The 12,148-nt window shown below is 55.7% G+C and overlaps 1 protein-coding gene across 2 annotated transcripts in view; it reads left to right on the top strand.

Annotated features, from left to right (window-relative positions):
* Pex14 (peroxisomal biogenesis factor 14) overlaps positions 1-8,100 on the top strand; it is a 152,624-nt gene extending 144,524 nt beyond the window's left edge. For both annotated transcript variants that reach the window (XM_052717454.1, XM_052717453.1), the window contains 4 exons: positions 953-1,055; positions 2,222-2,319; positions 5,111-5,202; positions 6,884-8,100. In XM_052717454.1, coding sequence (XP_052573414.1) covers positions 953-1,055; positions 2,222-2,319; positions 5,111-5,202; positions 6,884-7,310 — 720 coding nt within the window. In that variant the 3' untranslated portion in view covers positions 7,311-8,100. The remainder of the gene's footprint in view (positions 1-952; positions 1,056-2,221; positions 2,320-5,110; positions 5,203-6,883) is intronic.
* The last annotated feature ends 4,048 nt before the right edge of the window (positions 8,101-12,148 follow it).

Here is a 12,148-nt window from a genome sequence, read left to right as displayed (position 1 = left end):
CGGCTGAAGCCCTGCCCTGCAGGTTGGTGGGACCTTAGACTGGGGAGTGAGAAGGTCTCCAGGTCCCAGAGTGCTTGGTGGGAAAGCACAGGCTCTCTGTTCTCCTAACACCTGCTACCTCCAACCCCTGTGCATCCTTGTTCCAAGCCCTACAGATCCCCAGCTGTGCCCCTGGGGAGGCTGGTCCTTGGTGCTCTTGTCTGGTGGCCCTGCAGTCAGCAGCCTTGGCTTTCTGGGTCCCTGGGGCTGTTTCTCCTCTGCCCTGTTTTCAGTTCTGGGAGGATCTAGGCTGTTTGGCTTTCTTCACAAGAATGCCCCTTCTGATGTTTAGAAGAGTCCAAGGTGCCCTCTTTAGTAGGCTTCCGACGTGCGTGCCTCATCCCCACCACGGAAGATCAGCAATCCCAGAAGTCTGTTGGTTTTCCTCTCGTTTCTCCGGTCTTGCTGTGTTTATGCAGATCTAATACTGCTTCTGGGTGGGTGAGGCAGTTTGCCTCATTCACAGAGTTCAAGTGTTAGATTCAGAAAGTGGGACTTCCTCCCCAGAAGCCACCATGGGGGCCAGTGTCTGGCATATCCTCTGCAGACTCTCCTTAGAACTTTTCAAGTAGAATTGAAAAGCGTCGTAGAAATATATATCTTAAGAAAAGTGAGTGAAAGGGGCGAGGTCTCCCTCACAGAGAGACCTTCCCAAGCTTGGGGACAATTCAGAGACCTGGCCTGGTCCGTGCTAGCCACCCCCTAACTGCTCCTCACCTTCTCTTGGTCTTTGTCCTTTTTCCTGTAGAAGTTCTTACAAGGCAATAACTGCAGCCTGGTAACTTTTTCAAGCACCCCTTTTCTAGTGTGGAGTGTGTTGGGACTGGAGTGACCCGCAGAAGATCAGGGCAAGTTGGGCGGTGGGATTTGAGAGACCGGAGTGGCCACCTCCTCACCTGGCCCCTTCTTGCAGAAGTACCTGCTGCCCCTCATCCTGGGAGGCCAAGAGGACAGGAAGCAGCTGGAGAGGATGGCGGCGAGTCTCTCCGAACTGAGTGGCAGCGTGGCCCAGACAGGTAAAGATTAATGACTCCATCAAGTCACCCCTCCAAGCCCCTCACGCAGCCCCTTTCGGCCCCTCCCTCTCCCTCCGTCTCCACTCTGTGGTGACTTCATTTATCTGCTCTGAGAATCTGTTCACATTTGCAAATGAAGCCGCCGTCATCTCGGTTTAATTTGAAATTGCTTGTTTACTGTCGGCGCGGCCTCAATTAATTATGTTTTTACGGAAAGGCTCCCAACCTCAGAATATTAATAAGGGGAATAAAATGACAGCCTTTCTAAGGGCTGTAAAGTTCATTTTTAATTTCTGCTTCTATGAGGTTTTCAGGGGGGTTTTCAGTGATTTTCCCCCTTCCCTCGAAGAATCCAATGCAGGGTCAAGAGAGTCTGTAATTACTGTGGCTCTCGGGACCCCTGCCACCTCCTCTGTTATCGACTCCACATGGATGGCTCTCGGTACCTGCTGCCCCAGTGATGGCCCAGATTAGCTGGGACCTGTTGTGGCAGAGGTGCTTCTTCCCTTTATGAACTTGTTTACTAAGTGGAAGCTGCGAATCTAAACCTTGGGCAGGGGAGAGAGCCACCTGTCCCAGGCAGGAGTCTCTGTCCCTCACTGGCACCTGTGCAAAGCTGTCTGGAATCCTCTAACTCATCTGTCCCATGGGCCATTGCTCCTAGGAGGCAGGGCCATAGTAGTCACAGGTCTCAACAGGTAGTGGGGCTGTGGCAAATCCTCAGTGGGGCAGGACAGAGTGGGAAAAACCACCACAGATGGGGCTTGTACTTTCGCATTCCTGGATTTGGCGGAGACCTGAGCCTCAGCCCTCCTGAAGCGGTCCTAGAGCGCCCAAGGACACTGTGAGGCCAGTGAGATGAATGATTGGAGCATGGTGGGAGCTAGAGAGCCAGGCACATCACAGCCAGGCGTAATTAGAGGGGAGAGGTTTTGGACGGATACACTGTTGACCACGGACAAGCACACAATGGAAAGATGAAGTAGAAACCCCAGAGGTTACACATAGTGCGGGTGGATCACCCCAGGCACAGATAAATTATCTGGGTGTGGGGGCAGGGGCTTACAGATAAATTACACGTGGCAGGGAGGCGGGCAGCTTGCAGGTATGTGGGCGAGGAGGGGACCTTGGGCACTGACTTACCAGCATAACGCTTTCTTCCCTAGTGACTCAGGTACAGACAACGCTGGCCTCTGTCCAAGAGCTACTGAGACAGCAGCAGCAGAAGGTCCAAGAGCTGGCCCATGAGCTGGCCGCTGCCAAGGTACTTACCTTTGGGCCCTTGGGTCCCCAGGCCAAGGTCTGTTCCTCTCGCTCTAAGCCCTGGTCCTCCGCCTGTGCACTGTCTTCTGTGGGCCTGCTGTCCACCGCTTGCCGTCTTCTGTCATGGGGTGACACCCCGAGGCCGACGCCACCCATCTCATTAGAGAAGCAGGGCACCACTGCATTGGTGTGGTCTGTAGCCATCAGGGCCGGTGTTCCTGTTTCTGTGCCGCCTCCTGACAGCGGGGATGGAAAGCCACCTGCTGCTGCTGGACCTTTGATGGCAGGCATGCCCCTGCAGGCTGGGTGTAGGTCACAGCCTGGCCAAGGAAGAGTCGAGGCCACAGAGAAGTGCACCATGGGTAGTTGACTCGTTCCCACTCTACCTAACGTGCTGTGCTCACCTTGCAGTGGGCAGTCTCTAGACCCAGAAATCATGGGGTCAGATGATCTGAAAGGCATTAGAGTCACCTAGGGTTGACTAAAGTACTTTCCATGCCTTGCAGCCTAGATCTGAAACAGTCTGCTCAGCAGCAGGCTGAAAGATAGTCCATCTGGGATAAAATCCTTGCTCTTCCATTTGCTAACTATTAGACCCCAGGAAGTCACTTACACATTCTGAGTCTTTGTCTGTCAGATGGAGCTGTGACAGTCCGATCTACCTTGTTGCCCTGCTTATGTGCTTCAGAGTGGTGCCTGGTACCAGCCAGAGCCCAGGATTCAGGTCCTCAGCTTTGGGAGTGACAGCATCATCCGCAGAGCACCATCTTAGATAGCAGGGGTCTGAGAGGCAGCATCTGTGGGGTCCCTGGGGTCCTCTGGAGGGTCGGGCCCACCTGAGCTGCTCCCAGGAGTGTTGACCAGCCTCTGCGCAGCTGGATTGCAGATCCAGGAAACTGAACATCTTTGCACTGTGGTGGAGGCCGGAGTCCTTGTTGTGAGGAAGGTCCCCAAAAGCTCTCTCCCAGTGTCCATTCCATTTTATACATAGGCTGTCTCACTTCCTGCTCAGGTGGCTGGGTGCTACCACGCCTGGGCTGTGTCCCCTCCAGGCCACTGTAAAGCAGGCAGGAAGGCAGCGTGGCCCCCAACTTGACTGTTATCATTCAGATCTGTGGCCTGCCAGTGGCCAGCAGCCATTCCGGAAATTGGAAAACTGTTTTCAGGCCCTAAGCATGAGATGAAGACCACGTGTTGCCCTTTAAGGAGGGGAGGCTGGCTGGTTGGGGGCTGCTGTGGTCTACAAGCGTCCACAGTTGTCACAGCTTCTGCCCCACAGAGCCTTTCCCTGCTGTCCCTGCTGAAGTGGGGCTCTGGCCTGGCACCCAGGCCCACGATGTGTGAGGACTCCTCTTACCCCATAAACCAAAGATTCAAGCTATGTTTTCTCAGCTGTAATGTAAGTTTTTGTATCTGCCTTCCAAACTCCTACTGGAGCACTGTAAAAAATGAAAAGAAGAGCTTTAAGTAATTAAAAACCTACATAAAACTGAAGCCTGTGAGTTTGCTACAACTGTTTTTTAAAGAGACTGGCTAAAAAGCCCCAGATGTCAGGTTTTATTTCTAAATCCTGGCATCTGGCACCATGTGCGTTTGGAAATCTGAGTCCTTTGTGGCCGGTGAGTGGAAATTGCTCCCTTGTTAATGGGCTGCTGTAGCTTTCAAGGTCTCGGGGAAGCCAGAACAGTGGCTCCCGGGCCTTCCCGTCTGGTGGTCTGGGATAGGGACCCTCTGGGATGGATGCGAGGATGTTGACCGCTCCCTGCTCCCTCCAGACTGCCAGCCTTTCTTCCTGAGACTGGCAGCTGAGAGGTTTCCTCCCGAAAGGGTGTGCCCAGTGTGCCATCTAGGCTAGCCTACAGTGCCCCACCTTATGTCAGGAACCATGGCCCACAAAGGAGATGCAGGGGTGTCCCCTCGGCAGCCTGGGGAGAGCCTGGTGAATTGAGAGCCTCCTGCCTCTCAGGCCTGAATATCCTGGCATTACAGACCACATGGCCCCCCACAGCCCCAACCTGTGGACAGCTGTGTAGCCTTTCCTGTTGACACAGTAAGGTGTGATTCTTCAAGGTTCAGTGGTAGGAAGGTGCCCTACCCCTGCCCTTTGGGGACAAGGTTGAGTTCTTCTGTCCACTCAGCCTTGATTTGTCACAAAAAATGAGTAAGATTGAGTGGGATGGGACATCCTCCTTGACCCTTGGAAACCTCTGGAGATCTGAAGTCTCAGCTAGAAACAGGCTGCATTAGGATGAGGCCGCCATCTTGGCCTGCTTAAAGGCAGAGCTATGGACAGACAGCACACACACTCAGGCTTCTCTCCAACCTCGCTCTGTCTGTGGCTTCCCTTGACTAGTTTGTGCTGACTGGTTAGCGCTGATTTCAGGGAGGCATTATGTTGAGATAGCTTGTGTTTATTGGTGGTGGTTATGGAAGTATCCAATAGTCAACCAAAGTGGAAGATCCTCATGACTACAGCAGCCTCTCCCACTGCCACCTGCCACTAGGACCCTGTCAGTGTGTGTGGGAGAGATGGGGCTTGTTTGTTACTTACACATGACACTGTAAGGCCACCTACAAACATACAGTGACTTCTTAGCATCATTGTATACCTGGACAGGGTTTGAGGATTATTCGTTGGAGGGTGTTGTCACTGGTTGGTGTGACAGTAGCCGAGTAGGACACAGAATGGCTTGCAGCTGCTGCCCCACCCAGGACCTCCTAAGTCTGCCCAGCCCTGACCCAGGCTGTGCAGGCACCACTGTGACCCATGTTACCTATGCTCTGACTTTCAGGCCACCACATCAACCAACTGCATCCTGGAGTCCCAGAATATCAATGAGCTCAAGTCGGAAATCAACTCCTTGAAAGGCCTTCTTTTGAATCGGTAGGAGAGGGAGCTCAGGGCTCTGTCTTGTCCAGGGTCAACCTGGTGGGAGGGAGTGTGGCTTGTGGGCTGGCCAGCGTCACAGGTGGGACAGGACCCCTCACTGAGCTGGAGCTTAAAGATCTTGAATCTGACCTCAGCCACTCCTGCCTCTCCTCCTAAGGGGCCCACACCAGGGGGACAGTGTCCCTAAGAGTTGCATTAAAAAAACGATTGTCTGAAAGGAACAGCGTTGGCAGAGAGCAGGGGCTGCAAACAGAGAACTCTCAGGCACATGGCACTTACTGACACGGGACCCCTGGAGGTGGCCGCTCCTTCCTGAGCATGGTACCTCTCTAGGCAGCCTTGTCTCAGACAGCATGCCTCAACAGAATCAGCCCTGTCCCTGTGAAGCTTCCTGGTGCCCCCTGTAGGAGCAGCACATTGTTCTCAGTGTGTTCTCACTCCTGACTGGGGAGTGACCAGGCCAAAAACCTGAAAGTGTAGTGTCCAGGAAGCTGGAATGAGCAGTCAGTCTGCCTGAGTGTGCCCTGCCTGGCAGGCTGTGTCTGGACATGTGTGTGTGTGCTTGGCCAGGGGCAAGACCATGACACCCAAGGTGGGCCTTACAGGGGTGGCAAGGATGGGGTAAGGGATGCTGTGATAACCCCAGGCTAGAGGAGCATGCTTCCTAAAGCCTCCCACATCACGATTTTCGGAGGGGGCGGGGAGACGACGGACAGATGGATGGACAGGCGTGGGTCTCTATAAGAGAAGTGGGCCATCCAGGGAGGGCAGGCAGATTGTCCTTAGAAGTCTTTGGCTTTCCTAGAAGATAGTTGACTCTGTGACCAGGGGACACATGCGGGCCATGGGTGACACTGAAGCCCAGAAAAGGACCAACAGTTTGCTGATGAGTGGTGCAGGGTCTGGCACTTGTACCACCAGGTGGGCTCTGGGGTCAAAGGCTGAGTCTGTAACTGGTGCTGGGAGGTGGCGCAGTCCTGGACAGGAGCAGTGCCTGTCCTCTCAGCCTTTGCAGAAACAGGACCTCATGTCATAGAGCTGCATTTCTGAACCGTGACCATGCTGACCTAACTTCTCAGGTCTGTCCTGGAATGGGCCTCCGTCTGGGCTGGCTGCTGGCCCAGGGCCTAGATGGAGAGCTGGCTTTTCCTTGGTCAAAGCTTGGGCTCACAGGTTTCCAGCAAAGGGTTCCAACATCACCTTTTGCTCTTCGATGCCTCTGCTCCCCTGGCCAGTAGCCAGGATTCCCCACTGCTGCCTTTGGCCGAAATGATGGCCGCGCTAGCCAGGGCTCCTGGGTTCCCAGCCTTGGCCCCTTTGGCCTCCTGTCTTTCCCTGTGTAGCCGTAGGAATGGAGCAGGGGCAGTGTTGAACGGGGGTGGGGCAGGCCCCAGAGTGTGCAGAGCAGCAGCTGCCAAGGCAGGTTGGTCCTGACCTGGGACGGTGTGAGGCTGCATTAGGACGGGGGGGGGGGGGGGGGGGGGGGGGGGGCAGCACAGGGCACTTCTGGTGTCCAGCTTGACTAATGAGACCTCCAGTCCCCTGCCCTGTGGCCCTGGAGAAGCTGCTCCTGTCCCTGAGCCTTTAGGGATCAGGGATCAGGGAGTGTGTGACACTGGAGTCAGATGCTGTCACCAACCTCTGCCTACTTCTTTTTTTCTTCTTCCACTGCCAGGAGGCAGTTCCCTCCCTCCCCATCAGCCCCGAAGATCCCCTCCTGGCAGATCCCAGTGAAGTCTCCATCACCCTCCAGCCCCGCGGCCGTGAACCACCACAGCAGCAGTGACATCTCCCCTGTCAGCAACGAATCCACGTCCTCCTCTCCTGGGAAGGAGAGCCACAGCCCCGAGGGCTCCACAGCCACATACCACCTGCTGGGCCCCCAGGAGGAGGGTGAGGGGGTGGTAGATGTCAAGGGTCAGGTGAGGATGGAGGTGCAGGGTGAGGAGGAGAAGAGGGAGGACAAGGAGGACGAAGAGGATGAGGAGGACGTCCTTGGGGTGCAGAGGGAGGACCGGCGGGGCGGGGACGGGCAGATCAATGAGCAGGTCGAGAAGCTGCGGCGGCCGGAAGGTGCCAGCAATGAGAGTGAGCGAGACTAGGGCTGGCACTTGGCGTGCCCACCTTTCCAGGACGTCAGCGGCAGGTGGGCACGCGTGTGCTCTGCCACCACGAGGGTGGCCAGCAACCCAGGTAGGGGTGGGGCTGTCCTCAGATGCAGCAGTGTGGGGTTGCATTTCTGTTCACCAGCCTCCCCGACCCTCCCCCAGCCCCAGCCCTGGTGACTCTGGCTGTTCCCAGCCAGGCGGAGGACTCGGGAGCCCTGTGCTCAAGCCCCTGCCGAGCCCCCTCCTGGACAGGTGTCTTGTCCAGGGGTGCCCTTGAGTATCTTGACTAGCTGACACCATGCATGGCCCAGAGCTCGTGTCATCTCGTGCCCCCTGTCACCTCAGTGCAGGGGGAACTATGGCCCCCTCGGTCTTGCTCTCTCCCACTGTGCCCTGGCCTGGCCTGTGGCTTCTTCTTTGCCTGTTCCAAAAGCCAGAGCCCTGGACCTGCTCCTCATTTTGTGGGCCTGCCAGGACCCAGGCTCCCCACAGCCAGGTCCTGGCTGACAGACGCTGCCCTTGGGCACCTGTCCCCAGCCCACCTGCCGTGTTGTCCTGTATGCCACACAAGGCCATCCTCGCTTGCTGTGTCGTGGTCTGGCTACTCGAGGGTCAGGCGTACTTCTCCCTCTACAGTGGAGCCAGGCAGCAGGGCTTCCTGACCAACAGCCACGTCTGTCCTTCCCACTGAGAAACACATGTTCATTTATGTGATCATGTATAGATTTCAGAATATAAGATATGACTGTACATAATTGTAATAAATATGAGTTGCCATATTTAACTCCTGACTCTGGCCTCATCTGCTAGCACCTGCTCCTCCGAGGTGGGTCTCAGCTACAGCTCCACCAGGTGACCACCGGAGTAGGGCCCTGAGGGATGAGGGCTCCCGGGGACCTGTCAGAGTCGCTCACCCAGAACTGGAGGGGCTCCCTCCTCGCGCTGGTGTCTGGAGGGCGACACTCCCCTGAGAGCAGGAGGGAAGGGACTCGTTACTGTATATAGACCTGCTGCTGCGGGATGAGCCGCCTTCCTTAAATGGATGCACATTCCCCGGGAGCCTGTCTGTGCTCGGCCGGTCCCTCGCCTGCTCGCTCGCTCGCTCGCTCGCTCGAGCTCTCCCTGTCTCCTTTTAACCTTCACCGTGTGCTGAGCTATGACCAGAAAGCTGGCCAGGAGCAGCGCCCTCCGAAGGACACCCTCTACCCTTTCCACTGGGGTCTGGCCAAGCCTGGGCTCCTGGAGAGTGTCCTATCTTGTGTCTTGTTGGGTATGGGCCTGAGAAGTGGATCGTGCCCAGTAGTAGCCCCTACTGCAGGTGAAGTCACTCAGCAAGGTACATGTCCTTCCGGTGGCCTTGCAGGCCACTGCTCCCCATTGTCTGGGCAAGGAGTGAGGGACATATCAGTATAGCTGAGGGGTGTGGCTTTGGGCTTCTGAGTTGTCCCAGAAGATGCCTACCTCCCACCCCTCTGGCTGTCTCAGGTCTCCCCTTTATCGACTCACATGAATCCTCTGGGTTGGATCTCTAGCCACCTGGTCCCTAGATAGAAGCAGAGCCCTGGAGAGAGCTCCCCTGCCCGCATTCTTTTCCTCGTGTCCTTGAGGAAGCCATGTCTCTTCATTCCTGGGGACAACTAGCCTGCATGGCTGGGGGACCTTGCTGTCTCTCCCAGGAACCCTAAGGAGTCCCAGTGTCAGGAGGCAGGTGGGTAGACTTGGGCCATCTGGTGGGTGGGACACCTGGATCCTGGGAACATGGTTGCTGGGTGGTCACAGCCCCTTTGGGTCCATTTAATACTGTTTGTAACTTCTGAGGTCCCCTCTAAAGAGAACCAGAAAAGACTAGAAGGCAGATGCCCTGGGACAGAAATGAAGCCAGAGTGGGGGCTGGGGCAGCGAGTGCAAAGTGCTGGCCATGGCAGCCTCTCTCACCCCGCAATGTTCTGCTTGCCTTGAATGTGAGAGCTGGGCCTGAGAGTCCTCCGTGCCTCACCGCCCCCAGTTTTCCCACCTGGGGGCGTTACCAGGTCGGAGGGTCCTGGGCTCAAGCTCAGAAGAGAAGGGAGAGAAACCTGACTTCAGCTTTTGAGGACAGAGAGTCTGGCGTGACTTCAGGGAGAGAAAAGCCCCTCCCCAAAACTGCGTGAGGGCTGCCTAATAAAGGCGGCTGCTGGACGGGGGAAACAGCCCTTCGGAAAAAAAGCCTTTCATTAGAAAAATAATGCATTTCATCCAAATAAGGTAAAAATATTTGGAATGGGGCAGAAGTGAGCAGCAGGCAGCGCCCGTCAGGCCCTTTCTGGAAGGCAGTACATTATTAAACTCAATTACGATGTCTTTTTATAAAGTGTCGTTTGGGAGAGGACGAACCCCAGTGCTTGGAGGCCGTGCCCAGCTGTCTTGACCCCCCTGCATGTGCTCCCCTCAGACTCTGGCCTCCCCCAGTGCCGGGTGACTCACTGGAACTACCTTGGGCAGGATAGAAAGGACAGACGGTGGAGGGAGCCACCCAGGGAGGAAGGGGGCTGGGGGTGGAGAAGCATCGCTGGCCGGAGCTGGTTGTGGGGTTTGCCTCAGGCATCCCAGGCACTGTTGTGGGGAAGGGAGTACCCGGGGACTACTAAGTTTGTACCCCCAAAATATTGGGCTTCTCTGAAGTATATGTGTATAAATCCGTAATTTAGGAAAAGCTTGTGACTTGGGCAACTGAGTTGTGGCTTGTGTTTACAGGATTCTCTGTCACTCACTCACTGTTTTTTAATAATACAACCCTCCTCCTCATTCTGAGTGACTTGGCCATTGAGAGGAAAATGGTCTGTGATTGTCCTTTGGGCCTCTCATACCCACTACTTACGCTGGGACCCATCCAGGCTTGAGAAGACACTGGCCCTTGGGGGTCTTGGCCAGGCCTCTCCTCTGAGGACTGTCCTGCCCCTCCCTGCCCAGGGAAGGAGGGGGTGTGCTCTAGTCATCCTCAGGAGCACACTGAATTCAGGGCTGCTTTCTCTTGGTCTAAACACTTCTGTGGGACACCAGAGGAGAAGGCACAGGGAGGTCCCACTCATGTGGAGTACTCCCTGGGCATGAAGCCCAGGCCTCACTGGACTTTTGGCAGGTGGAGCCTGGCTACTCTTCTCAACCTGCTCCTGGCCTGGCACAGGTCTTTCTCATCCAGACCCACCCTGTCTGGCCAAGTGGCTAAGGGAGGTATCTTAGCTGATACCTCAGGGTCTCTACACAAGGTGGCATGCCCATGCCATTGCATACATTACATATGGCCACAGGGGCCTGCCGTTTCCACACCCCTGCCTGCACAGTCCGATCTCAGGTCATAACCCTACGGCTCCTCATCCAGACCAGTTTGAGAGTTCAGCCTGCCTTTGGGCAACTACCTGAAAGATGAACAAGTCTAGTTCACTTTCCTTGAGGGCTTTGAAGGCTCTGTTCTCCCAGGAGAGGGCGGGTTTGGGGAAGCTTTATAAGGAGATGCCTAGAGTCTTTCCTTGCTCCACGGCGAGGCCTGGGAAGACTTTAAAGGAACAGGGATGTTGTGTCCAGTAGCTTGTGCCTCCAGGCCCAGCTACCCGGGAGGCTGCAGCAGTGAGGAGCCCAGGAGTTCCAGGCTCTGGAGAGATCCTCCCAGAATAAAGGAGACACAAGTGAAGAGTAGGGTTGTGGCTGTAGAGGCAACTGCTCCTCCTTACGGTACAGTCAACAAGCCCGCCCTAAGTTGAAAAGTTGAGTGGGAAAGTCCCACAACACACCAGTGTCCAAACCCCCTCACGGCAGCATGGCACGCTGGCACTCGGCCACTCCCTTTGCTGTGGCCGGTGGATTGTGAGCTATGGCTGCTTCTGGCTAACGTGCTTTGGTTTGTGTGTGTGTGTGTGTGTGTGTGTGTGTGTGTGTGTGTGTGTGTGTGTGCGCGCACACACATGAATGTGCACATAGAGGCCATCTGACCTCTGGTGTCATCCTTAGGAATACTGTCCACCTCCTTTGAGACATCTCTCATTAGCCTGCAGCTTACTTGGTCAGGCTTGACTGGCCATGAGCCCTAGGGATCCGCCAGCCTCTCCATCCCAACGCAGACACTGTAGGTGTGTGCCACCGTGCTAGCGTTTTTACAAGGGTTCTAGGAATCGACCTTGGGTCTTTGTACTTGCAGGGCAAGTGCTTTGCCAGCCGAGCCGTCGCCCCCCACTGTGGTTTCCATGGATTCTAAATAAAGCTGTGGTAACTTGGATGTGTGTGTGCAGTTTGATGTCTGGCTAGCCTATCACCCCAACTCTGGCATCATCTCCAGGGCACAGCAGTTGGCCTCCAGAGGCTCAGGCAAAGCTAAGGGTTGGACGTTTTGAGGCAGGCAGGTCCGGGTAAAGTTCCTTGGTGGGGAATGGGCAGGGTCTCCCTTAGTGACATGATCCCAGAGGCCAGGAAGCAGCCCTCCACATCCTGGAAGTCACTTTCTGTCAGCTTGCCTCCAGGTTGGGATAGCTCTTGCCAGAAAGGGTGGCACAGGTGGCCTTCTTTGTTTCTGCAAGGTCCCCAGTGCTCTGGGGGGGGGGGGGGGGGGGTCTTGTTTCTTGGAGGCCTGACCTGTCCTTAGGCAGCAAAATGTTCATCCCTGTGTCCTGGGTCTGGGCCAAAGCCACCTGCAGAGCTGGGATCACCTCTCATGACAGAGAATGGACACCTGTGTTGCCCAATGGCCTGGATACACTGCCCAGGGAGGACACTGTCTTAGTACTGTGTGTCCCCCAGAGCCAGGGGCAAGGCCCACAGTAGCAACTGGCCCCATTGCCAGAGCACCCTGGCCAGCCCTGTCT

This window comes from Peromyscus californicus, unplaced genomic scaffold (genome assembly GCF_007827085.1).
Source record: "Peromyscus californicus insignis strain IS unplaced genomic scaffold, ASM782708v3 Scaffold_5__1_contigs__length_169319896, whole genome shotgun sequence".
Lineage (NCBI taxonomy): Eukaryota > Metazoa > Chordata > Mammalia > Rodentia > Cricetidae > Peromyscus > Peromyscus californicus.
Note: the sequence above shows the minus strand (reverse complement) of the source record. Positions and strands in the feature narration are given on the sequence as shown.